This window comes from Oncorhynchus keta, chromosome 18 (assembly GCF_023373465.1).
Source record: "Oncorhynchus keta strain PuntledgeMale-10-30-2019 chromosome 18, Oket_V2, whole genome shotgun sequence".
Classification (NCBI taxonomy): domain Eukaryota; kingdom Metazoa; phylum Chordata; class Actinopteri; order Salmoniformes; family Salmonidae; genus Oncorhynchus; species Oncorhynchus keta.
Window position 1 is genome coordinate 552362 of NC_068438.1, and position 27787 is coordinate 580148.

Consider the following 27787-nt stretch of genomic DNA (forward strand, 5'->3'; position numbering starts at 1 on the left):
TATAATAACACAATAACACAATATTTTAGTTGTCAGTGTTTATTATGATTTCAGTGGCAAAACAGAATAAAAAAAAATCTAGAGCCCCAAGTCCAATGGATATATCCTCTGGCATGTTGATGCTAATGTGTTGATGTACTCCATATCCATAGCCAGAATGATTTTGCAGTGAACAGTGATTAAAAAGGCTTTTATATTCAGAGGTGTAGGGAGGGTGAAGTCTGTGAAAATAAAATATTTTAATTATACAGATATTTAACAAAAAACATGCACACGACAGAATTCATAACTTTGTTTTTATGGTAAACGTGAATGAAAACAAAAATTGATAATGGTTTTCATACACACACCTTGCTCATAATGTAGAGGCCTATGGGATTATATTTGAAGAGGTACGGGAGGAGGATGGTACATGTGATCTGCAAAACAGACCTTTGTATGCCTCCTCGTCAGTATACCTGCAGACACAGATACAAAAGTGAGCAGTTCAGTCATCTGCACCCAATACAAGTAGCCTTAAACATATTCCTCTTTGTTGATTGAAATCTATCAGAAATCAAGGTTAGATCCAGATGCGGACACGTCGAATAGACAATGGATTAATATTCCAACAAGGTCAGGCAATAGACAGGTCAAGGCAGGCAGGGGTCAGTAAACCAGAGGTGGGGCCACGGTACTGAACGGCGGGCAGGGTCAGGGGCAGGCAGAGTGGGCAGGCAGGCGGGCTCAGGTGTCAGGACAGGCAAGGGTCAAAACTAGGAGGGTGCAAAAAAGGAAAGACTGGAAAAAGCAGGAGCTGATAACAAAAAGTCTGGTTGACTTGACAAACAAGACAAAAACAGAGAACATAGGTATAAATACACAGGGGATAATGGGGAAATGGGACGACATCTGGAGGGGGATGGAGACAATCACAAAGACAGGTGAAACAGATCAGGGTGTGACAGAGATTGAATGGTGTCCATTTTCTCTTTTAGAAAGATTTGCACAAATATGAAAAGATAGATGTATCATCATAAAACAATATCAATTTAGATCATATAAGGGCCTTACAATACCTTACCTTAAATTGAGGAGATTTTTACATTGTTCAGTTAAGTGCCCGTGGAACAATTGCTTAAAATTAATAAGAGGGGGCTAGAAGCATCTTATATGGTGACCTAAAGAGTGCCTAGGACAGGCAAGCCCCATACTATTGTGGAGGATTTAATTCTTCCTGCTACCGCGGATATGGCTGGGACAATGCTGGGGGAAAAGGCAAAAAAAAAACTATAAAGACAATGCCATCCAACAACACTGTTTTGAAACAATTACTGCTTCGCATACAAAGCCAGTGAATTCTATGCGTTACAGCTGGATGAGTCAACAGAGGCACAGCTCCTGGTATATGTCCATTACGTTTATGGTGGGTTAATTATTAAGGAAGACATCCTCTTCTGCAAACCACTGGAAACCAGGACAACATGAGAGGTTATTTTTAAAGTACTGGACAGCTTGTGACATCAAATGGACAGGCAGTTAACCCACTGTTCCTAGGCCATCATTGAAAATAAGAATTTGTTCTTAACTGACTTGCCTAGTAAAATAAAGGTAAAATTAAAAATTAAAACAATTAAATACACTTCACTGGTTATCAAGAGTCAAAGTATAAACATGTTTTTTTTAATTGAGAGACGAGCTTAAAGTTCTCTTTACTGACCATAATTTTCACTTGTCTGACCACTTGCATGATGATGAGTTTCCCACACGACTGGTCTATCTGGGGGAATTTTTCTCGCCTGAATGATCTGAATCTAGGATAACAGGGACTCTCCGCAACTATTTTCAATGTGCGGGACAAAATTGAGGCTATGATTAAGAAGTTGGAGCTCTTTTCTGTCTGCTTTAACAAGGACAACACATAGGTCTTTCCATCAAATGTATGATTTTTTGTGTACAAATGAACTCAAGCTTACGGACAATGTCAAATGTGATATAGCGATATATTAACAAAGCATGTGGGATCACTTAATCTGGATAAACAGGGAAGAAATTGAGATATTTATGTTTGGTTTTAACTCCTGTGTATAGGAGGGTACCAGTGTACCTGTGTAATGGGGGAGGGTGTCCGTATGGGGATTACATGATAACCAACTTGGGACAGTTTTGGGATTGGAGAAGAGGGTATCCTTATAGTATAGGGGATCCCACAAAGGTGGATAGGTTTTCCATGATATGGAGAAAACCTGGGAGCACTGTTGAACTCTGTAAAGGTGATGAAATCCTACTAACCATTAGGTCCATTAAGCTTTCTGATGCAGGAACCTACACCCTCGGTCTGTAAAGAAATGGGGCTGACACGATGGGTGTGTTCTCTGTAAAAATTCTGCCGAAGCCACAGCGGTCCCAGATGAACCAGAGCCTGAGCCAGACACACTCCTCCACCACTCCAGGCCCAACCCTGCCTCCACCAACCAAAATATCAAACCCTATCCAGGTAATTAATATTAAGGATATCACAGATAGCGACCAATTGGGTACTGAAACTAGATATGACGGTTGCAGCAGATTGTAATAGTAACATAACCATTAATGCCACCTGGCCAGTGAAAGACTTGAATCAAACTAAGGGTGTTGCTGATGTACGGTGGATATGTGGCCAAAACAGGCATTTAACACCTGTCCTTAGAGGTGACTGACAGGGTACGTGTGCTTTAGCCAGTCTGATAATACCACTAACCATTATTGAAGTTACAGCTAATCAGCTCCTGGGATCAACTAGAAAAGCACCTAATGATGTTCACCCATACTCCAGATATAAGCGTGATACACCTTGGTCTGAGATAATAGATAATATACATATCAACCTACTAGGTGTGCCAGTAGGTGTTCCTCATGAATTCCAGGCGCTAAACAGGAATGATGGTTTATTGCATCTACTACCAATTCTTGGCCCCGCTATTGTGGATGCCAAACAGACCTCATGGATAAATTATATATACTATAATCAACAACGTTTTGTTAACTATACTCTCTCTGCCCTTACTGGTATGGCTGAGCAATTGGAGGCTACTACCAGGACCGCCAGGCAGAATAGATTGGCTTTAGATATGATCCTGGCCAGCCAAGGAGGGGTTTACAAAATGTTTGGTGAACAATGTTGTACATTTATACCTAATAATACCAGTCCTGATGGGAGTATATCAAAATAATTGGTTGGGTTGGAAAAGCTCTCAGTTGAAATGAAGGGCATGGCTGGGGTGGAGGAGTCTGGCTGGATGTATTGGATGGGGGTGTGGCTTGGTAAGTATCACTGGTGGTTACTGGGTTTCTGACCCCAATTCTTGTGTTTTTGTTATTGATGTGTTGTGCTGCCTGTATAATCCCTTGTTTGAATAAATATGTTACAGATGTGCATGCTGCCAGTATGATGCCTCTCCTGGAGGCTCCAGAGGCGGTGCAGACTCTGACTCAGATTTTGAGAGAAAGATGGGGCTCGCCAAAAATGACCCATGGTTCCCTGTTGGGAAAGTGGTGGATTCTGTTTAGAGCCCCTATCTTTTATTTGCGCCAACAATCAACGATAGGCTGGGTGTGTTTAAACCACGCCCAGTCTCTACTCTGACAGGCCGACTCGGAAGCAGGAACAACTTCTGTCAGAGTATATAATGATAACTTTGTAAGGAACAAGTCAGTTCTCTGTTTGCCCTGATATATATTTGCCCGTATATACAAAAATTGCATTAGCTAATAAAAAGTACATAGTAAACAATTCGGTGACTCAGTGTCATACTTATCCTGATACCAGATTCGATTCAACCCTTAACACTAGTGTAACGTTAGCTTTACCATGCTTTTCTGGCCAACTCGACATTCTTCTCACCAATCCCGGTCGACTCCTTTAAGTTTCAAAACTATACAGCTGTAGTCCGGTTCCTTATTGCAATGTTCCATTTTATATTTTTGTGTTTTTATGGTGCGTGTGCCACACAGCAGCATGTAATATATTTTATCTCCAATTTCCAATGTTGAATAAAAAAGTGACATATTGATACATAATTGTTTGTGAGGTGCTAATGTGAAACACTTGAACACATGTCGCACTGAACGCACCATCGGCACATGCAATCGAGCAACGCACTGCTGCATTGATCAACCACTTTTGTATTAGATACCACATACATACATTTGCTTGACACCCCCTTGTTATCATATTGGAGGAAGAGAATACAGAAATGTATCAAAGGTTTTTTTTTAATGAAAAACGATCTAAAATGCAGCGTGGTTTCTATTCATGGTTATTTAATAAAGACTCTACACATGAACAAACTAACAAAACAAGAAACGTGAAAAACCAAAACAGCCCTATCTGGTGCAAACACAGAGACAGGAACAATCACCCACAAAACCAAACACCAAAAAGGCTACCTAAATATGGTTCCCAATCAGAGACAATGACTAACACCTGCCTCTGATTGAGAACCATATCAGGCCAAACATAGAAATAGACAAACTAGACATGTAACATAGAATGCCCACTCAGATCACACCCTGACCAAACAAAACATAGAAACATACAAAGCAAACTATGGTCAGGGTGTGACAGTGAAGACTTAAAGAAAACATTTAACCTCTGTCATTGCCAACAAAGGGTATATAACAAATTATTGAGATAAACTTTTGATAGTGACCAAATACTTGTTTTCCACCATAATTTGCAAATAAATTCTACAATGTGATTTTCTGGATTTTGTTTTCTAATTTTGTCTGTCATAGTTGAAGTGTACCTATGATGAAAATTACAGGCCTCTCATCTTTTTAAGTGGGTTTTAGAGGAATTCTAAATTCCTATATGTTTTGTAGCCAAAACCAAATTCACACTATCTATTTCATAATAAGTTGTAAGTTTATCATTTTTGCATGAAATAGATCGAGACCAGTCTTAACAGTCAGGTAACTGCGTTTAATTCAAGAGAGTACTGACCCAAAATACAAAGAACATTACATTTTAAAGAGAGAAGATAAAAATGACGTCATCAGTTTCTCACCCTCTCTCCGATCCACACAATAGCACAGTGTCTTCAGGTCTGGAGATTGTCTTCTACTCCCCTCATAAAACAAACATTCCAATCTGTCTAAAAGATATACTCTTCTCCACTAATGGAACATCAAACAAACATTTTTATCTGTCTAAAGAGATATGCCATCCCTCTCCCTTAAACCCGCAAGGTACAGACAATTAATTTGTTTTACTTACATTTTCAGTCCTAGTTTAACCAAGAATCCATACATTTCATACCATAACATAATCGTATTAAAATAAATGGTTCTAATATAAATGTATACATAATTAATCATTTCAACTATAATTTCCTCCAACAGTGGGAGAACTTGCACAATTGGTGGCTGACTAAATACTTTTTTGCCCCACTATCTAATTATGTGTGCATTTATTTATTTATTTATAATTATGGCAGGTTTTGTCCTCCATATATCTTGGACCCCAAGAGAGATTTTAATCTCACTCTTGGATATAGTAACTTGAAATTAAATGTACTCTACACTTCATATACTGACTAGGAGGGTTCCATGTAATAAAGTGCTGCATGTATGGTTGACAGTTTCTACATTGACAAAAATAACGAGTAATTAATACCACATGCTAAGGAGCTCTGATAAGGGTGCATGGGCACACATAGCCCAACTGTACTTCACCTGGAAGAGCAAGTATAACAGCAATCAAGAGCATACAGAAATCATAATTTACATGCCTTTTGGTTCACATGATATCCTACACGGACCCCAAACCGGCAACGGTGGTTGTGATAGCATTGCAAAATAATTTAACCAGTATATGTTAATAAGTCATTTAAACCACACTGCTCGAAAGCATCTGCGTTGCTGAGCAGATGCTTGATGCTTTGGTTTAAATTGCAAACTCCACGAAGCCAAACTACATAGAAAAATGGTTGCGTTTGGTGGCCAGTTTGGGGTTTGTATTGTGGGCAAACTGATTCGTTTGATAATTATGCCATCTGGTGATATGTTGTGGTACATGCATGGGTGTCCTACACATCACTGAGCGATCCTCGAGTTTGATGATTGCACAAAGTGGGACAGAGCCTATCCTTATTTGATCACGCGGTTGTCGCAAAGAATATTCCTGTGCTGCAGGAAATTCAAATGAGCCTCGTTGATTTACATAAATTCACTGAAAACCCAGAGTTCTCCTTCTCTCTCTCTCGCTCAAACGCTAAAGCACCAGACAGAAAACATTTCCTTCTACTGTAGGTCCTAATGTTCAAAAATAAATCTGAAATGCAGCCATACACATTTGTTTTCTATTCCCTGCCATAATAGATTACATCATGTGTACCGTTATCTATTCCGTGCTACTTTGAAAACATACAATCACCTATCAAAAGATCCCAGACAAAATGTACTCAATCTACAAGCAATCATATGTTGGAAATGACTTTTCTGTTATAGTTCTCTTAGCCTATCCAAATAAGCCAAAAGAGGAAGTGCCCTGTTTAGACAGTGGTTGGATTACATTTACTGATGAATAACAAGGATCCCATGGGGCATAAAAAACTGAGATATTGTTCAGAAATGTAAAAATACTGTCTTTGGATCGTTTACCCTTTGAATTACTACTAATGAGCAAGGTAGGTAGACATCATCTTCCTGTCCTGAAACCGCCTGCTCACATCAATGAGAATTTGAAGTTCTGAGAGAAAGATAAGGGCAAGCATGCTTAAAGGGTGCTAAAAAGAATGTAATGAATTGAAATGTTTGGCATTCAATGAACTTCAAAATAATAAAACCATGAGGATGGTTACTTTATCATTGTTTAGATGTCATCAACATAGAAATGTGTGCCTATCAGGTTGAGTTTGTCCTGGATGTTTTTTGTCTGGCATGTTGATCTGTCATGTTTGTTTTTGAGTGTGTGAAACCTAATAACCCACCCCTAGTACCCAATACAATTATGTGGGGATATAAATAGACTAATCAAGACAGGCCATGTGAAAAATATTGCAACTTTATTAATTTCATTCATCTAAAATGTCAGTACGTAACAGTTCACACGTTGCAGAAAATATGAGCTATAAACTGAGTATCTCAACACTTATTTGAACATTATTCAAATACAGCTTTAGTTTGATGCAAGAATCGACCTACAAAACATTATGGAAGATAAAAAACATTATTGGTAGATAAAAGGGTCTGCAGTTTACCATGAGGTAAACTACACTGAGTATACAAAACATTAAGGACACCTGCTCTTTCCATGACAGACTGACCAGGTGAAAGCTATGATCCCTTATTGATGTCACTTGTTCAATCCACTTCAATCAATGTAGACGAAGGGGAGGAGACAGGTTAAAGAGGGATTTTTAAGCTTTGATACATTAGAGTCCATGGCTCAACAAATTGAGGCTGTTCTGTTGAAGAAAGGGAGGAGGTGCAACTCAATATTAGGTGGGTGTTTTTAATGTTTTGTATAATCAGTGTATCGTGTAGATATAAAGGGGATTCAAAGGAGGAAAAGCTAAACAATTGGAAAAACAAACCAATGTACAAAAAATAATTTGGTAATGCCCCACATTCTTGATAGAAAGCTGTTCCAATGAGTTCAGAACTTCAGAGTGGGGTTTGTCTAAACATTAAACTTTTAAAGCCTCCTCCCCAGCAAGCCAATTAAACATATTTAATAATACTATCCTATGTACTGAAAACATGTTCATAACACTGCCATTAAAACATAGCTTTGAAATAGTGTAACATGCAACATTTCCTCTGCAGTGTTTTATTAGAGTTTCAACCTCTGTGTGTGAAATATTGCAACACAAAATAAAGTAATGACAAAAACATACCAATCTACAAAAGCATATTATCATGTTTTACAAAAGGTTTTGCATTGATATTTGCAGTATCACATTATGTAGAGTGTGTAATTTGTTTAAGTTTTTTTTAAAATTCATCATACTTTCTACTGATAATTAAAAATATAAAGTTTATTTTTCAGGCCATATAAGTAAACCACTAAAGAGATTAAGCAGCTTCATTTGTTTCATGCAGTTCTGCTGTTATGTTATGCAACCTGTACATCGTTTTAATGCCCAATTCGCAACTTAAAAGGATAGTTCACCCTAACGACATATTGTAATTATGACATGAATGCTAAAAAGTTAGCATTTGGAGACAGTGGTCAAATAAACAAAACCAAAGCATGGATTGCTGTCTTAACTTGTCCATAGACTACTTACAGGGTAATGGTAAACCAATGTAATTTTTTAATTAATTTAATTTGGGTGAACTATCCCTTTAATGCATTCCTTTGCTATTCATTCCACTATTTTTGAGGTTTACACATGTGGCCAGTGCATGTTCCTCTCACTATGGTAAACAAATGAAAGCCATGTATAATGAATGACAAGATGCCATGAGGTCATATAATTTCCTTTTCACAGGGAGTAAACCTATCAAAAGAGAATAAGCTCTATTTTCGGCTGGAGCTACGCGGCACAAGTGCCAAACGCACAAATTCAGCATGTAAAAACTGTCGCTTTGGCGTTTTCCACCCCATGTGCCAGGTTCAGCAGCGCATCAGTCTAATATCAGCTTGCTTGCGCTGTGTAAATATTTTAGGCGTGCCCATGAAAACAAGTTCAAAAGTGACAATTTCATGCAGCGCATATCGGGAGACTTAAGACCAATGAAAAGCCGGTCTTTGCGGTTGGTAATGGCAAGGATTTTGTGAGCTGAAGCGCAACCTATCCAGCTGTGACCCTTATACTCATGGAAGAAGAGAGGATATGTTTTCTCATTTGGTTTCATTTGATTAAAAATTGTGCATAGTCCTCCCTTCCTCTCAATGAAGGCAGTTGTTTTGTCCTGCCCAATGCGTTCGCCAAGTAGCCAAGCCTAACAATAAAGGGTTTCGCTAGTGAGACCGCTTTGAAATACATCTTAACCAACAAAGCTTAATTAAAAATGAACGTTTGGGAGCGGAAAAACAGAAAAAAACAGTAAGTGGACATCCCCTTATATAATATATGTATGTATGTATATATGTATGTTATTTTAGCCAGCTCCCGTTTTGGACGTGCGTAAAAATAAAAATAAACTCCAGGCAGGCTACTTGTGTCCATACGCCCATCATGAAAGGAGAGATGAGATAATGCTGGTGACCCTTTAGAACTTATTTTCCTGTAACAATTGCTTGTTTTCCGTTTCATATGATTACAAACCAAGCCATCCTGTAGTCTACCCTTAAAGGGAAACAACACATTTTTTCCAACTTCATATTCATCATCACCCCAACATCAACATGTGAAAATGGTGAGTTTCTATGTTTTGTTGTAAAAAAAAAAAGATAGGGGAAGATAAGTGTTTCCAATGACATCATCAGTGTGCATAATGTGATTTTGACCAATTGTGAGTAAACATTGCCTACTAATGGTCTACTAATTGGTTGATGATGTCATTGGAAACACTTGTTTACTACAAAACATTTAAACATGTATTTAGACAGCCTACTTAAAACAACTTTTTCTTTTGATTAGAATTTGATTAGAATGATTCACTCTTTTTAGGCCTCGTCAATAGTGAATTACATCTTGCTTATTGACAACGTTTGGCATGTCCATGGCTCAGCCATAATGACATTTACAGTAGGCCTAGCTCATATCAGTGTGATAATATATTTCCATATTGAAGCAATGCAATTACATAGAGCAATGTGGACTGCCAACATGTTCAATATATTTAGGAAAGATGGGTAGGCCTACATTTAGTTAGTTTGTTTCTATAGGCTATTTAACAAACTAGGCTATAGCGGACTGACATTCAAATTGGCGTTGATGACAATGCAAAACATAAAAGACTGTAAAGCAACCACATATTTAGCCATGGAGAATGTTCTGATTGGCCAGTCAAGTGTCAAAATCCAGCCCTTTCGTGCCACCGCCACATAGTGTACCCATAATTTCTGCAGTGTGCATGGTGTGTTTCTGGTCACTGCCTGGAGGTCTCCAGAAGCAGTATTCCAGCATGCAAGCGATCTAGGCCTTCTTCCTCCTACCCTCACTCTCCAGTCTACCTCTCTGCACTGATCTTATAGCGCAGCACAAAGTATGCGAGGAGGCGGAGGCTCACAAAGAACATGCCAAGCACTATGAAGTCAAGGTACAGTTTGGCATCTTCCACGTCAAGCTCTTTCAAGATGGCCTCCGACTTCTGGAAATGGCATGTTTCATCCTTGTTGCAGTGGAGGTCCTCCCGGTCCAGGCCATAGATGGAGAGGATGACACCTTCAAAGCCATACCTACAAAATAATAGGAACTGCTTTATGGTGCTGCTAAAGAGGATGAACAGTAAGTGGGGTAAGTTGAGACATGTCTTACATTCAGCATCCCTACGTCAATGGAAATACACCGAACAAAAATATAAATGGAACATGTAAAGTGTTGGTCCCATGTTTCATGAGCTGAAATAAAAGATCCCAGAAATGTTCCATATGCAGTTTTGTCACACAACAATGCCACAAATGTCTCAAGGTTTTGAGGGAGTGTGCAATTGGCATGCTGACTGCGAACATTCATCAGAGCTTTTGCCAGAGAATTTAACATTCATTTCTCTACCATAAGCTGCCTCCAATTTAATTTTAGAGAATTTGACAGTATGTCCAACTGGCCTCACAACAGCAGACCATGTGTATGGCGTTGTGTGGGCCGAGCGGTTTGCCGATGTCAACGTTGTGAACAGAGTGCCCCATGGTGGCAGTGAGGTTATGGTACTGTATGGGCAGATATAAGCTACGGACAACAAACGCAATGGCAATTTGAATGCACAGAAATACCGTGACGTGATCCTGAGGCCCATTGTGAGGGCCATTTTTTAAAAAAGGTATCTGTGACCAACAGTCACCTGAAATCCATAGATTAGAACCTAATGAATACATTTTAATTGACTGATTTCCTCATATGAACTGTAACTCAGTAAAATCTTTTAAATTGTTGCATGTTGCATTTATATTCTTTGTTCAGTGTGTATATATAATTATTTCTAAGAAAGATATCTACATATATTTCAGGATGTTGTGTATCCCTGGAAATAATCCAAATTCATGTAAACATAACAGTTTTGAAAACATAGCTTGTCCAAAAAATGTGGTCACTTGGCACCCTGGTATGGGGTAAGTTAAGCATAGGGTGGGCCTCCAAGTGTCGCAGCAGTCTAAGGCACTGCTTCGCATGCAAACTACCGCATGCAAGCTACCGTGTTGTAGCCATCTGCAACCGGGAGACACGATTGGCCCAGTGCCAGACTCCATGTCATCCAATAAGACCTTGTGTGCCTCTGCTCTTCTATCATAGCCTCCCTTTCGGACAGATGCATGTCCGTTTTTTTTTTCTCCCAATGTACCTCTTTAGTGTCATTAAGTCTATTTTTTTCATCCCTTGCTGCTGCTCAAATGGACTTCACTTTTCTCACTTCTTTGGCTGCTCTGTCAAGAACCTCAATGGGGACTAGACCCCGGCTTGTTTTACATTTGTGTACACGGCGCATGATTATGTCGGCTCTGTAACAATACAAATGCACTCTTGAATTCATATGCATGACAGAATGCAAAAATAAAAATGCATATTATGTGTTAAACTGACATTTTGACTATTAGCCCACACAGTTACAAGGATGCACTTTCATGCTAGGTTTAGGACCTCATATTGTAGCTTATATAGACCTCAACTGATTGTATGAAACAATGTACTTTGGTTTAGATACAAGCATCATGAAATCTATAACACAAATTAATTTGACTTTGGGAAAATCAGTTTTTTGGACATAACTTGCTTATCACTTTTTCCACATGGTTTCTTCTGTCACAGACTTCATGAAATGATTACCACTTCTTTGGTCGCATGATTCATTTTGTGTATGGTTTCCTAGAAACAAGGGGTGGTGAATTAACCCTTTGGCTCAACATACCCCCCTTTCCCCTACTGTTCAAGTGCTGAATTACATGCCACTTTCTCAGTATTAGGGGCAGGTCACATGCTCAGGAAAAAGTATCTGAAAAACGATTTATACCTGACATATGAAAGGTATGACATCCACTGAAGATACCACGGAATTGTGTCGAAACTGACGAAGAAGCCAGAGAAAAGCAGCACGGGTATGGCAGTCACCGGACCTACAAACGTGGCAACCTGAGACATGGACAAGCGCAACATCAGAGGCAGGACGTGACTCACTGTCACCATGTTACATGAAGATACTGCGGTTCATAGTGTCTGCTTAGAATAAAACTGGGTACCACTCTGAGAAACATAGAATTATATTCATATACTACAGGTGGGTACTGTGTAAATACAATGTGGTTGGTGTGATTGTACCAGGAAATACAGTTAAAAATATATGTATAAATATTTGTTTAATTCTAAAAAGTTGTATTTACAGATATAAATGTAGATGGGGGGGACAGAAGAGAGGAATACAGTAGAGAGAGTGGAAGGTGGAACAGGGGATTGAAACGCTGCCTCTAGGGGCATATGTGGTACGGGGTGGCACTACCCTTAGACCAGCCACAAGCACAAAATATATTTTTTAAGAGCAAGTAATATCAATACTCAGCCATAATTTGCTAATAATATCAATACTCTGCTGGAATGGTCACAATAGAGTTTATTTGCAAATCTCAAGCTGCAAACAATAGGGGTAGCAGTTATTATTGCGTGTTAGCATTGGATGGAGGATGTACCTGTAGAGAGGTGGAAGCCGCTCCTATCAGCAGGCCCAGAGACTGAGCCACAAGAGAGGTGAGGACTCCCAGGGCCAAGAAAAGGATGAAACGCACAGCGTCAGGCGGCTGGGACGTCATCCAGTAGACGATGCTGCAGTAGGCGACTGGGAACACTATCTGTGAAGCAAAATAAGACAAATACTTGATTGTCAATTTGTGGACACATTTGTCCTGTCAGCTTTTCTTTCATGCACACGCACGTACAGTTCCACACAAGCCCAACCACACATTGACAGATTGTAAGGATAGTGTCAGTGCAGCACCCCAGGGTTGTCTAGGTGGTTAAGTGCCTTGCTGAAGGGCACAACAGCGGGAGAAGCTGTTGTTATCTAAGATTGTGATACGGCCACCTCACATTCCTCATGTTCAGCCAACAATATCACACCATGGAAAACACATTGAGTATCATTAAAACATCAAACTAAAACACTTTTCTTCATGTGGAGAATAAAGGCCAAGATATTTGTGCTTTGAAATAATCATTTTGAAATTGTTGAAAAAAGCCAAATTAGATGCTATACAATACAAATTCAATACAATAAATGAAAGCATGCAGTAAACCTTCGTCACTTTAAATTTAGAGCACAGGGCGATGTCTGGTGACGCGTAAAGCCTCCTTATGTAATGTTGTTGTGGGATTTGTCCAAATCTGACAGACAGAATTGCTTTGATGCTAAAGCCACTTTAATGCTAAAGCCACTTTGAGCTCCCATAACAGGTTACTTGAGTTACAATCAATACCTTTGCTCTTTTCAGTGAATGATAGAATCATAATGTTTTTGTTTGTTTCTCTTGTCTTTTACATTTTGATGAAATACCAACGTAGACCTTTTTTGGGATACAAAACTACTGAAAATGACCCTCCAGAGTTCTATGTGACATTTGTAATTACCTGGAAGGGGAGGTCCGCCATAGTCTTGGCCAGATAGTAAGCCTTCAGACTGTACCAGTAGTTCAAGTGCTCTCTTAGGAAAACTCCCATCTCTAAAGGGACTGCATTAGAGACGGAGGAAACAGCGTCATAGTAATCTCATTTAAGTAATCAGAGCCAAGGTAAATCCCAGCACAGTCTACTCCTAACATACTGTATGCAATGGCTTCCGACTTCATGCACTAAATCAATGCACGCAGATGCCTGTCAGTAAGAAGATCAGAGAATACTCACAGGTCAGAACAGTAGGCATTAGAGCAGCAAACATGAGGAAGAGCATGGAGAAGAAGAGGAAGCCAGAGTTGCTGAGCACTTTCTTGGCGTCGTTGCCGATGCCCAGGTAGAGCAGGCCAATCAGAATCCCAATTCCAATGTGAGAGCAGATTCTTAGGTGAGTCAGCACCTGTAGGACCAGAACAGGAGAAAAAGAGAACATTTTTTTGTTTATATAATTTCCTATCCATTGCGCTTCTGCATCTGCATTGCTTGCTCTTTGGGGTTTTATGCCAGGTATATGTAAAGCACATTGTGACAACTGCTGATGTAAAAATACATTTGGCTTTATAAAATATATTTGATTGAGAGGAAGGAGGGCAGAGAGGAAGAGGGAAAATGGAATGGCTATGATCTAGTTTTTGTTTGTGTTATGACATTCTCATATCAATTTGTTGAACTTAGTTTTTTCCTCTTATCCTTTTCATTTGCTTTTGAATCATATTAAAATGTTTTGGGTTCATTACATAACATTTGGCTATTTTAAAAAGGAAGCTGTTTGCCGTATAAAAACAAAACAGTAGGTGGCAGTGTGTCTTACCGTATCTCTAATAATGCTTTGAAACGTCCTTTTGAACAGGATGCAGAACTGAGTCAGACAACTGGCCGAGAAACTGTGGCAGCCCTCACCGGAAGACGAGTCCTGAAAGGATTGGAGAGCAACATAGAGAGAGAGAAACAGAGACTGAACAACCTGAAGTGCTAAGACTTCTCAACATAAATTTCCTGAAACATTGAAATTAAATGCTTTGACTCTGAAAATATAACTTCAGTGAGATTCTTAATTTCAACCCATTGAGAGCTGTAGTAATACACTAATCCCCCCTTTACCTCCTCAGACGACTTGTGCCACAGGAAGGGATTGAGGGGTCCATTGTTCATGTCTGTCTTGTAGACCTGCTCACATTTCCTCTCCTGCACGGCCTTCACCAGACGCACCGTCTGATCTCCGTACTCCCCAGACGCCACCTCCATCACTGGGATCAAATGGAGAGAGAGGTACGCATGTCACAGAAAGCCCAGTGATTATTGCATGGGAACCATCTGTAAAAGCTATTCTGAGAAAATGTATTTTCAGTTGAACTAATAGAAAGAATAGTTTCGAGAACGCTTTATACCAAAGTATACTAAAATAACTTCCTGGGACAGTTATTCTCAGAAAATAAGGCAGATTCCTGAATACACTGATATGCATGTGCAAATACGGTTATTATAACAATGATGACAACACACTTTACTTGTTTCTTATTAAACTGGTAAGAGTTTCTCACCAAAGTCTGCAGGGTTGTGGTACGTTGGGCAGTTGAGCCCCAGCTCTCTAAGATAGGTGACCAGGTTAGGTACATTCCCTCTGTAGATACACTGGCCCTGACTAAGGACATACAGCTAGGGAGGGAAACACAGGGGCACGAAGCAATCAGGATACAGTACATTCATTTAGCAGACCATTCATTTAGTTATCAAAATAGTATTGGAATCATTGACATTAGGGGAAAAGGTTAGTCACACTAGGTACTGTATATACCAAGCATACACAGTTTGTTTTTACTTTGTTAAACAACTAAATTAGCCTGTTGATTTGTTTATTTGTTGGGGACCATGCATAAGTATTGTGCCACATGTATAGCTAGCTACATATCTAATTTCCAACTGTGATCCTTTGGTATAATTGTGCCTTTCATTGATTCCCATGCATTAGGCTAGCCTGAGTCCCAGATCTGTTTATGTTTTTCATGCCAATGGCGTAGGAGTTGGTAAGACAACTCAAACAGATCTGGGACTCAGGCTAACAGAAGGCCAGGTTGGAGGCTGACCTTGTTGAAGAGCTCAAAGAGCTTGGCGCTGGGCTGGTGGATGGTGCAGATGACGGTGCGGCCACCATGGGCCAGGGCCTTCAGCATAGACAACACCTGGAAGCAGGAGGAACTGTCCAGGCCACTGCAAAACAGGGTATAGGGGCCAAGGTTAGTATATGGTGGACAATGTCAAAGCAAAGAATAGATTTGCTTTTGTACACCTAAAGTAACATCTTAGATCATCAATATGGAGGAGAAGCAAACTAGTGAAGTGAACTGGTAGAAGGACTCCAGCACATTGCATAAACTTGCACTATATGACAAAGCAACAAACACTAACGTGAGCTACTGAAGTTAACATGTTTTTTTCTGCACACATGTTCTGTAACTGATCTAATGGCTTATCACTGGACACTGATATGAATCATATGTCAGTGATTTTGACCAGGTGAGAAGACTCTTTGGATTGAGTGTGTATCACAGTGCAGTTAAGCAGTCAGAGGTGACTGAGAGAGGAATGGGCATCAGGAGTAAATCCCCTTAACTTGTTGTATCACACTGCTGCTCTCAAAAACTATGACATCATTCCAGTTTTTGACCAGGGTCAATTCAAATTGAAGTCAGTCAATTCAGGAAGGAATTTTAACATTTTAAAATAAATAGTTTCTCCTTTTTGATTTATTGAGAAGTCATTGAAAATAAAATGTTTTCTCAAATATTGAATTGGAATTTCAGTTTACTACTCTACATGAATTGGCTGACAATTCAAATGGACCCAAATCCTGTTTCAGACACATCTCTATCTCTACTAACAGTGGACAATGTACCCTAAAAACAACATTGAGCCTTAAATAACAAGACCACTTTTATGGTAAGGTTAGCAAATGTGGTAGCTCTACAGTACTCTGCTGTTTATCGATTGTATTTGTCAGGGACTTTCCAGCTGCCCTATCTCAGTCCCATATGTTGTCAGATTGACTTTAGAAGACACCATTTCAGATGCTTGGAATATTTACAGTGCCTATAGATAATCTACAACCGCCTTGGATTTCTTTTGGATTTCTGTTACAAAGTGGGATTAAGATGGATTCAACCCCCTAGAGTCGATTCAAATCCATCAGTTTAAACTAGAGTTATCAGTTTTGTTTTGCATTCGATCCGTCTCAATCTACCGCAATGTGGCACTTGCGGTTAAAGGTGACAGAGCTAGAAGAGCGGTGATTGTTGGACTATGAGACATCCCGAAAATCGGTCTTCTCACAAAATCTTATGTATTATGACGCCTCTATGGAAAGGTGAGACTCACGAACACGCACATGATGGTTGTTGCTCTAGGACGTTTACATTTTTTTTATTGGAAGTACATTGCATTCTGAAATTATTCAGACCACCTGACCTATTGCACATTTTGTTACGTTACAGTCTTAATCTAAAATGGATCAAATAAAAAAAATAGAACACCTTATTTACATAAGTATTCAGACCCTTTGTTATGAGACTTGAAAATGAGCTCAGATGTATCCTGTTTCCATTGATCATCCTTCAGATATTTCTACAACTTGATTCAATTGATTGGACATGATTTGGAAAGGCACACACCTGTCTATATAAGATCCCACAGTTGACAGTGCATATCAGAGCAAAAACCAAGCCATGAGGTTGAAGGAATTGTCCATAGAGTTCTGAGACAGGATTGTGTCGAAGCACAGATCTGGGGAAGGGTACCAAAATAATTCTGCAGCATTGTAGGCCCCCAAAACACAGTGACATCCATCATACCTCAAGGGGTCTTAAAATTCCAAATCAAATAGCGGAAGTATCGTTGGTATGACCTTCTTAAAACAATTCCATATACAGTGGGGCAAAAAAGTATTTAGTCAGCCACCAATTGTGCAAGTTCTCCCACTTAAAAAGATGAGAGGCCTATCATTTTCATCATAGGTACACTTCAACTATGACAGACAAAATGAGAAAAAAAATCCAGAAAATCACATTGTAGGATTTTTTATGAATTTATATGCAAATTATGGTGGAAAATAAGTATTTGGTCAATAACAAAAGTTTATCTCAATACTTTGTTATATACCCTTTGTTGGCAATGACTGAGGTCAAACATTTTCTGTAAGTCTTCACAAGGTTTTCACACACTGTTGCTGGTATTTTGGCCAATTCCTCCATGCAGATCTCCTCTAGAGCAGTGATGTTTTGGGGTTGTTGCTGGGCAACATTTTTTTTCTAATTTTGTCTGTCATAGTTGAAGTGTACCTATGATGAAAAGTACAGTCCTCTCTCATCTTTTTAAGTGGGAGAACTTGCACAATTGGTGGCTGACTAAATACTTGTTTGCCCCACTGTAGCTTAGTAGAACCCTTCCCCATCTCCGGGCTTAGACAAGGCTTAGATTGTAATGGGTGAATTGTCTTTTTTTTTATCAACGACCTACACAAAATACTCTAATGTCAAAGTGGAAGAGATTTATTAAACATAAAACGAATATACCTGGATTATTTTCACCCCCCGGAGTCAATACATGAGTCTTCTTGGGTAAGTCTCATAAGAGCTTTAGTACACATCTGTATTGTGCAATATTTGTCAAGGTGTTAGGGATCATGGCTAGACAGCAATTTTCAAGTCTTGCCATAGATTTTTAAGCATATTTAAGTAAACACTGTAACTTGGCCACTCAGGAACATTCATCATTTTCCTGGTAAGCAACTCCAGTGTAGATTTTGCTTTGCATTGTAGGTTATTGTCCTGCTGAAAGGTGAAATCCTCTCTCAGTGTCTGGTGTAAAGCAGACTGAAGCAGGTTTTCCTCTAGGATTTTGCCTGTGCTTAGCTCCATCCCGTTTCTTTTCCTCCTGAGAGACTCCCCCAGTCTTTGCCAATGTCAAGCATACCCATACCATGTTGCAGCCACCACCACCATGCTTGTGTTGTGTTGGCCCCAAACATAAAGCTTTGCATTTCGGCCAAAAAATGTATTCCTTGGAAATAATACTTTAGTGTCTTTTTGCATACATACAAAAATTCTTCTTCTTTTCATATTGTGGAGTTGTTGTTGATACTTACTGATATTTAACCTTTATTTCAAGAGGCAAATCAGTGAAGAACACGTTCTTATTTACAATTATGGCCTAGGAACAGTGGGTTAAGTGCCTTGTTCAGGGGCAGAACAACATAGTTTTACCTTGTCAGCTTGGGGATTCGAGCTAGCTACCTCTCGGTTACTGGCCCAACACTCTAACCACTAGGCTACCTGCTGATCCATCCTCAGTTTTCTCTTATCGCAGCCAATGAACTCTGTAGCTGTTTTAAAATCACCAATGGCCTCATGGTGACATCCCTAAGCAGTTTCCTTCCTGTCCTGCAGCTCAGTTCAGAAGGATAACTGCATCTATGATGTGTCTGGGTGGTTTTAACACCAACCACAACATAATTATTAACCTTTTACGACTAGGGGGCAGGATTTAAATTTTTGGATAAAAAACGTTCCCGTTTTAAACAAGATATTTTGTCACGAAAAGATGCTCGACTATGCATATAATTGACAGCTTTGGATAGAAAACACTCTGACGTTTCCAAAACTGCAAAGATATTGTCTGTGAGTGCAACAGAACTGATGTGACAGGCGAAACCCAGATAAAAATCCAATCAGGAAGTGCCGCATTTTTTGAAACTGCCTCATGCCAATGACTCCTTATATGGCTGTGAATGAGCTACGAATGAGCTTACGTTTTCTACGTCTTTTTACGCATTTATGTTGAAGAATAGCCGTAAGGGACCACATTTAGCAAGTGGTCACATGATGTCTCCCGCAGAAAATCTTGCGTAAAATACTGAGGTAGCCATTTTTCCAATCGCTTCTTATGAGAAACCAATTGTCTTGACGGATATGTTATCGAATAGATATGTTAAAAACACCTTGAGGATTGATTCTAAACAACGTTTGCCATGTTTCTGTCGATATTATGGAGCTAATTTGGAAAAAAGTTTGGTGTTCTAGTGACAGCATTTTCCGGTCGATTTCTCAGCCAAGTGTGATGAACAAACGGGAGCTATTTCGCCTACAAAAATAATATTTTGGGAAAAAAGGAACATTTGCTATCTAACTGGGAGTCTCCTGAGTGAAAACATCCGAAGTTCTTCAAAGGTAAATTATTTAATTTGATTGCCTTCCTTATTTTCGTGAAAATGTTGCCTGCTGCCAGCAGAGCCTAGCATAGCATAGCAATATGCCATGATAAACTTACACAAATGCTTGTCTAGCGTTGGCTGTAAAGCATATTTTGAAAATTTGAGATGACAGTGTGATTAACAAAAGGTTAAGCTGTGTCTCAATATATTTCATTTGTGGTTTTCATGAATAGGAACATTTTCTAGGGGTATATATGTCCGCTGCGTTATGCTAATTCGTTTGAGGCTATGATTATGCTCCCGGATCCGGGTTTGAGAGTCACAAGAAGTTTTAACTTGACCATGCTTAAAGATACAGTATATTCAATGTCTGATTTGTTATTGTTACCCATCTCCCAATCACTGCCCTTCTTTATGAGGCTTTCGAAAAGCTCCCTGGTCTTTGTAGATGAGTCTTTGTAGATGAATCTGTGCTTGAAATGCAATACTTGAAATGCAGCTTCTCCTTTACCCAAATCCAGATGGCAGATGTTCTGAAAGAGCTGCAAAACCTGGACCCGTACAAATCAGCTGGGCTTAACAATCTGACCCTCTATTTCTGAAACTATCCGCCACTATTGTCGCAACCCCTATTACCAGCCTGTTCAACCTCTCTTTCATATCGTCTGAGATCCCCCAAGGACTGGAAAGCTGCCTCTTCAAAGGGGGAGACACCCTGGACCCAAACTGTTACAGACCTATATCCATCCTGCCCTGCCTATCTAAGGTCTTCGAACGCCAAGTCAATAAACAGATCACTGACCATCTCGAATCCCACCGTACATTCTCCGCTGTGCAATCTGGTTTCCGAGCCGGTCACGGGTGCACCTCAGCCCGCTCAAGGTACTAAACGATATCATAACCGCCATCGATAAAAGACAGTACTGTGCAGCCGTCTTCACATCGACCTGGCCAAGGCTTTCGACTCTGTTAATCACCATATTCTTATCGGCAGACTCAGTAGCCTCGGTTTTGCTAATGACTGCCTTGCCTGGTTCACCAACTACTTTGCAGACAGATCAAATCGGAGGGCATGTTGTCCGGTCCTCTAGCAGTCTCTATGGGGGTGCCACAGGGTTCAATTCTCGGGCCGACTCTTTTCTCTGTATATATCAATGATGTTGCTCTTGCTGCGGGCGATTCCCTGATGCACCTCTACGCAGATGACACCATTCTGTATACTTCTGGCCCTTCCTTGGACACTGTGTTATCTAACCTCCAAACGAGCTTCAACGCCATACAACACTCCTTCCGTGGCCTCCAACTGCTCTTAAACGCTAGTAAAACCAAATGCATGCTTTTCAACTGTTCGCTGCCTGCACCCGCACGCCCGACAAGCATCACCACCCTGGATGGTTCCGACCTAGAATATGTTGACATCTATAAGTACCTAGGTGTCTGGCTAGACTGTAAACTCTCCTTCCAGACTCATATCAAACATCTCCAATCCAAAATCAAATCTAGAATCGGCTTTCTATTTCGCAACAAAGCCTCCTTCCCTCACACCGCCAAACTTACCCTAGTAAAACTGACTATCCTACCGATCCTCGACTTCGGAGATGTCATCTACAAAATGGCTTCCAATACTCTACTCAGAAAACTGGATGCAGTTTATCACAGTGCCATCCGCTTTGTTACTAAAGCACCTTATACCACCCACCACTGCGACCTGTATGCTCTATTCGGCTGGCCCTCGCTACATATTCGTCGCCAGACCCACTGGCTCCAGGTCATCTACAATTCCATGCTAAGTAAAGCTCCGCCTTATCTCAGTTCACTGGTCACGATGGCAACACCCACCCGTAGCACGCGCTCCAGCAGGTGTATCTCACTGATCATCCCTAAAGCCAACACCTCATTTGGCCGCCTTTCCTTCCAGTTCTCTGCTGCCTGTGACTGGAACGAATTGCAAAAATCGTTGAAGTTGGAGACTTATCTCCCTCACCAACTTTAAACATCTGCTATCTGAGCAGCTAACCGATCGCTGCAGCTGTACATAGTCCATCGGTAAATAGCCCACCCAATTTACATACCTCATCCCCATACTGTTTTTATTTATTTACATTTCTGCTCTTTTGCACACCAGTATCTCTACCTGCACATGACCATCTGATCATTTATCACTCGTGTTAATCTGCTAAAAAATGTATTATTCGCCGACCTCCTCATGCCTTTTGCACACAATGTATATAGACTCCTTTTTTCCCCTTTTTTTCTGTGTTATTGACTTGTTTATTGTTTACTCCATGTGTAACTCTGTGTTGCTGTCTGTTCACACTGCTATGCTTTATCTTGGCCAGGTCGCAGTTGTAAATGAGAACTTGTTCTCAACTAGCCTACCTGGTTAAAAATGAAGGTGAAATAAAAATAAAAAATAAAAATAAAACTTGACTGAGGGACCTCAAATCAAATCACATTTTATTGGTCACATACACATGGTTAGCAGATGTTAATGCAAGTGTAGTGAAACGTTTGTGCTTCTAGTTCCGACCATGCAGTAATATCTAACAAGTAATCTAACAATTTCACAACAACTACCTTATACACACAAGTGTAAAGGAATGAATAAGAACATGAGAACGCGAAGCGAGGCGGCCATCTCTGTTGGTGCCGGACTTTACAGATGTTGTATGTATGAGGGACAGACGAAGGGGTAGTCAGAATAATTTTTTACTTAACTAATTTAGGCAATTTCTTTGTTATTGAATTTTTATCAATTTAAAAAAAGTGTATAATTTTCTTTTCACTTCGACATTATGGAGTATGTTGTGTAGAGCAATGACAACATTTTGTGTGTGAGCTTCAGGAGTAGGCTCATCCCTACAGATGGTACAAATGTAAACCAAAGGGAAACAAATGGCTGCTTTTTGGCCATTAAGGACTTTGGGACTCATTTGTGTCCCCTGGTGAGACTAGTCTTTCCTAACCAGAAGCCAACTGGGAGAGATGATATTCAATTGCATCCTCTGTTCCAAAAAGTGGACAGGTTAACCTTTTCTTTCAGATTACTTTCAGTGGGGACACAAACAAGACTGAAAAAAACACACACAAAATGGAACACAACTAACACCTGCACTCAACAACGTCATATTGCCTTGTACATCTCATGAAAGAATAGCATTGCCTCTAAAATATGGACTGTACAGTGTGCTTAGACAGTGGCACGTTATAATCCATAGTCACGTCAAGACTTTCCTTGCCACGGATACACATGCATGTTTTCTATACGATGTGCAATGGGAGCTTCTGACCTGGTGGGTTCGTCAAAAAACATGACGGGAGGGTTGTTGACAAGCTCCAGGGCGATAGCCAGCCTTTTCCTCTGCCCCCCTGATAGATGTGACGTTCGGGTTTTCGCACACTCAAGCAGGCCCAGGGCCGTCAGGATCTCCCTCACCTAAAAACAACACAGGAGGATTACAAACACCTATAACCACATCCCTCCCTCTTGGCAACGTGACATATGTCTACATTAATCACAGATCTAGGGTCAATGCTAACTAAAGTTAGCGCAATGACTGGAAGTCTATGGGTAACTACTAGCAAGCTAGCAGATAGCACAATGACTAACAGTCTATGGGTAACGCTAGTTAGCATTGGCTAGTGAAACTACCTCTAACTTCTTTCATACTGGACACAGAGACATACAAATAGTATCCACTAGGTCATCTACCTCTGGGGAAGTAGATAAAGAGCTTCATTGGCAAAATCCCAAATGATCCTTTTAAACATAATGGGGGGGAAATCATATCTGACCCTGCATCAGTGGTTAGTAGCAACATCTACACACATACACCTTCCCAGGCACAATCATCATTTCACATGACATCCATTCCAGCCTGTTTAAAGCCAGTACTGACTGCACTAGTGGCAAAACTCCAGTGCTGAAATAGTAACTTGTCCTCATTTCCAGTTTGAGGGTCAGGGAACATGTACGAGATTAAGGTGAGGGAAGATTCTGAAGCCGTTCCCATGCAACTCTCTCACCATGTCTCTCTTGCCCTCATCCTTTTCCTGGAGCTTCAGATTAGCAGACACCTAGCAGAGAGAGAGTAAGATTTAGTTCACACTACGGCTGCGTCCCAAAGAAGAGAAACGACGCCTACATGCATAGAATCTTTCATGTCTCAGAAGCAACCATGTAGAGAGAAGATGTATCTTATCAATGTGAAGAAAGACACAGTTTAGAAGGGCACCATGTCACATATAAATGCATTATGTAGAACAGACATCATGTGGAATAATGAATTCTGACTGCTCTAATACATTGTATTTGCAGCTTTATAAACATTTCACCAGTTTAACTCCACTCCAGACTGCCCTTGACCAGCACAAAAACACCATGTGGCGTACTGCACTAGCTTCGAATAGTCCCTGCGATATGCAACTTTTCAGGGAAGTCAGGAACCAATACACACAGTCAGTTAGGAAAGCAAAGGCTAGCTTATTCAAACAGAAATTTGCATCCTGCAGCACTAATTCCAAAATGTTCTGGGACACTGTAAAGTCCATGAGACTAGGAAACACTGTCACCACTGATAAATCCACGATAATTTAGAATTTCAATAAGCATTTTTCTACGGCTGGCCATGCTTTCCGCCTGGCTACACCAACACCGGCCAACAGCTCTGCACCCCCCACAGCAGATATCTGCATGGAGGAATGGGCCAAAATACCAGCAACAGTGTGTGAAAACCTTGTGAAGACTTACAGAAAATATTTGACCTCTGTCATTGCCATAAAGGGTAAATAAAAAAGTATTGAGAAACTTTTGTTATTAACTAAATACTTATTTTCCACCATACTTTGCAAATAAATTCATTAAAAATCCTACAATGTGATTTTCTGGATTTATTTTTCTCATTTTGTCTGTCATAGTTGAAGTGTACCTATGATGAAAATTACAGGCCTCTCATCTTTTTAAGTGGGAGAACTTGCACAATTGGTGGCTGACGAAATACTTTTTTGTCCCACTGTACTACTCCCAACTGTGACCTGTATGCTCTCGTTGGCTGGTCCTCACTACATATTCGTCTCCAAACCCACTGGCTCCAGGTCATCTATAAGTCTTTGCTAGGTAAAGCTCCGGCTTATCTCAGCTCACTGGTCACCATAGCAACACCCACCCGTAGCCCGCGCTCCAGCAGGTATATTTCACTGGTCATCCCCAAAGCCAACACTTCCTTTGGCCACCTTTCCTTCCAGTTCACTGCTGCCAATGACTGGAACAAATTGCAAAAATCACTGAAGTTGGAGACTTATATCTCCCTCACTAACTTTAAGCGTCAGCTGTCAGAGCAGCTTACCGATCGCTGCAGTTGTACACAGCCCATCTGTAAATAGCCCATCCAACCAACTACCTACCTCATCCCCATATGTTTTTCTGCTCTTTTGCACACCAGTATTTCTACTTACACATCCTCATCTGCACATATATCACTCCAGTGTAAATTGCTAAATTGTAATTACTTCACCACTATTGGCCTATCGATTGCCTTACCTCCTTACTTCATTTACACACACTGTACACATATTTTTCCATTGTGTTATTGACTATACGATTGTTTATCCCATATGTAACTCTGTGTTGTTGTTTTTGTCGCACTGCTTTGCTTTATCTTGGCCAGGTCGCAGTTGTAAATGAGAACTTGTTCTCAACTGGCCTACCTGGTTAGATAAGTGATTTTTTTTTTTAATTAACCTATTGTTTACTTCAAGAAGCATTCAATTGCATTGTGTATGCACTGCAATGTGTTTAATCGATTGACCTGCACTCTGGCCTGCACTCTGGTCTCCTTTGTAAAAGAGGTCTTCTGGCCTCAATGGGACTTCCTGGATAAATAAAGGTTAAATATATAATTTTTTTAAATTACCATCATGGCTTCCTGTACTGTGAGGTGAGGCAGAAGCATGTCGTCCTGCATGATGTAGCACGAGACCTTCCTGAAAGAGCGTAGGTCACGAGGCTGCCCATTGATCAAGATTTCCCCCTTCATCCCTGTCTCTCTACAGAGGGCAAAGCCATACCTGGGTTACACATTTGATCCATATGATATAATTTATTTATTTCTGGGTTTAAAAGAAATATGAACAATTGAAACAATAGGGAACAGCTAATACATTCATGTAAAAATGAACAACACATATTTCCAAAGTTTAAAAGAGTTTAAAACCTGAAAACATACACATACAATAAAAATTGAATATATTCAAAAATGCATACAGTAATCATTCTCAAAAATGTATTTCATGACTTGGGTCATTGTTAAATGATTTCGAATTAACTTGGCGCTTGGCGTCACCCTGCAAGAGTCACAGCAAGGTAACAGCAAGCTGCAGCAAGGCTTTTTGTAATGACAACTTTTTAATGCCCAGAACTGTGGGTGTGGCGTGATACTTGTTAGTAGAAGTTAATCGTCTATCAATGTCCTTGTACACCTCTTGGTTGTTAAGTGTCGGGCCTGTGGCTCACCTGTAGCCGGCCAGAATGTTCATCAGCGTAGATTTCCCAGCTCCTGAGGGACCCATGATGGCCACCAGGCAGCCACTGGTGAATTTTCCAGAGATCCCTTTCAGCAGAGTCTTGTAACCTAAGAGCCGGGTACAAAAGAAGGCAGAACCATATAAAACCCTCCATCAGCCTCACAATGGCACTTCAGGCTTTAAGCTTCACACAGTATCTGCTTAAACCTGCTTAAATGTCCAAACCATGCATTCTCTCCTCCTCGGATAAAACCCTCTTTGTGTTTCGGGTTAAAAGGGGGTATTTGGATTTTATTGTATTTCTGAGTGAATGCACCCATCTGGTTGGGTGTCTATTACATTTTAAATCTCCTCATGCTCACCTTTCAGACCCCAGAACAAGCTGGTTTTAGCCGGGTTCCCACCCAAACATGCCCATGGAGTGATTCAAATCAACACACACTTTTTTTGGGGTGCTTATTGAAAAGCACTTTGAGCTGCATTCATAAAATATGCTTTATAAATAAAGTTATTGTTATACATTTTAGAATTAATTCACATTTTAAAATGAGCCGTTTATCTATTCTGTTTGAACACACTGCTGTTCTAGCCCAGAACTAGCACACCCAATTCATGACCTTGATGATTTGGATCCGGTGTGTTAGAGCTGGGCTAGAACAGAAATGTGCAACCCATGGTCTCAGTACTAGAGTGTCTCACTCTTAATCTATCGTATGTGATAACACTGTAAATAAAATGGAAATTGAATAATTGCCTAGCCATAAGCATGCAGAAAGCCAGTGGAATGGTCTATAGTAACCTGCTATTTATCTAATGGACACAACCATCTGAACGCTAATCCCGTTGATTGCAGTGGCTGCCAGTTTATTTGGATTTTCTGGTATAATCCTTCAGAGCGATACACAAATACCTCCAACCTTTTCTGTCCTCTTTTAATGGAATGTAATTCCCTGCTAGGAGAGGATGCACTTTAGTAACCTCTCCCTTGTGAGGACACAGTGTGTAAGCCATGCACAGACAGTGGTTGCACAGACAGTAATTGACTGGTTCAGGAAGGGCATGTTCATAACTTGTTCATTTCACGGCTTAATTCCAATACGGGTATGTTTTTGGGGGGGCGGGGGGGGGTGAAGCATTGAGTGATGATATAAATGCACTAGGATGTGGATCGGGAAGAAGAATAAAAAACAATTTGCTAAACAAAAAACAAATCTTTGTGCTTGCAGTATGTTATATGTCTAGTTGGTGTTGAATACCACTATAAATGGTAACTACACCCTTCTCTAGAGCAGCCAAAAAGGATGAGCACCCGAGTGTCTCCCTTTGCTATTCAACTTAT

At 40.2% G+C, this 27787-nt stretch overlaps 1 protein-coding gene across 2 annotated transcripts in view; it reads right to left on the minus strand.

Annotated features, from left to right (window-relative positions):
* Positions 1-7008: 7008 nt before the first annotated feature.
* Positions 7009-27787, minus strand: part of LOC118397012 (ATP-binding cassette sub-family G member 1) — a 39322-nt gene continuing 18543 nt past the window's right edge. For both annotated transcript variants that reach the window (XM_035791399.2, XM_035791398.2), the window contains exons 3-15: positions 26438-26555; positions 25839-25971; positions 23953-24003; positions 23217-23362; positions 15809-15932; positions 15266-15380; positions 14826-14971; positions 14536-14637; positions 13956-14124; positions 13683-13783; positions 12749-12907; positions 12079-12197; positions 7009-10312 (exon numbers count right to left, since the gene is read on the minus strand). In XM_035791399.2, the coding sequence (XP_035647292.1) occupies positions 10084-10312; positions 12079-12197; positions 12749-12907; positions 13683-13783; positions 13956-14124; positions 14536-14637; positions 14826-14971; positions 15266-15380; positions 15809-15932; positions 23217-23362; positions 23953-24003; positions 25839-25971; positions 26438-26555 (1712 nt within the window). In that variant the 3' untranslated portion in view covers positions 7009-10083. The remainder of the gene's footprint in view (positions 10313-12078; positions 12198-12748; positions 12908-13682; positions 13784-13955; positions 14125-14535; positions 14638-14825; positions 14972-15265; positions 15381-15808; positions 15933-23216; positions 23363-23952; positions 24004-25838; positions 25972-26437; positions 26556-27787) is intronic.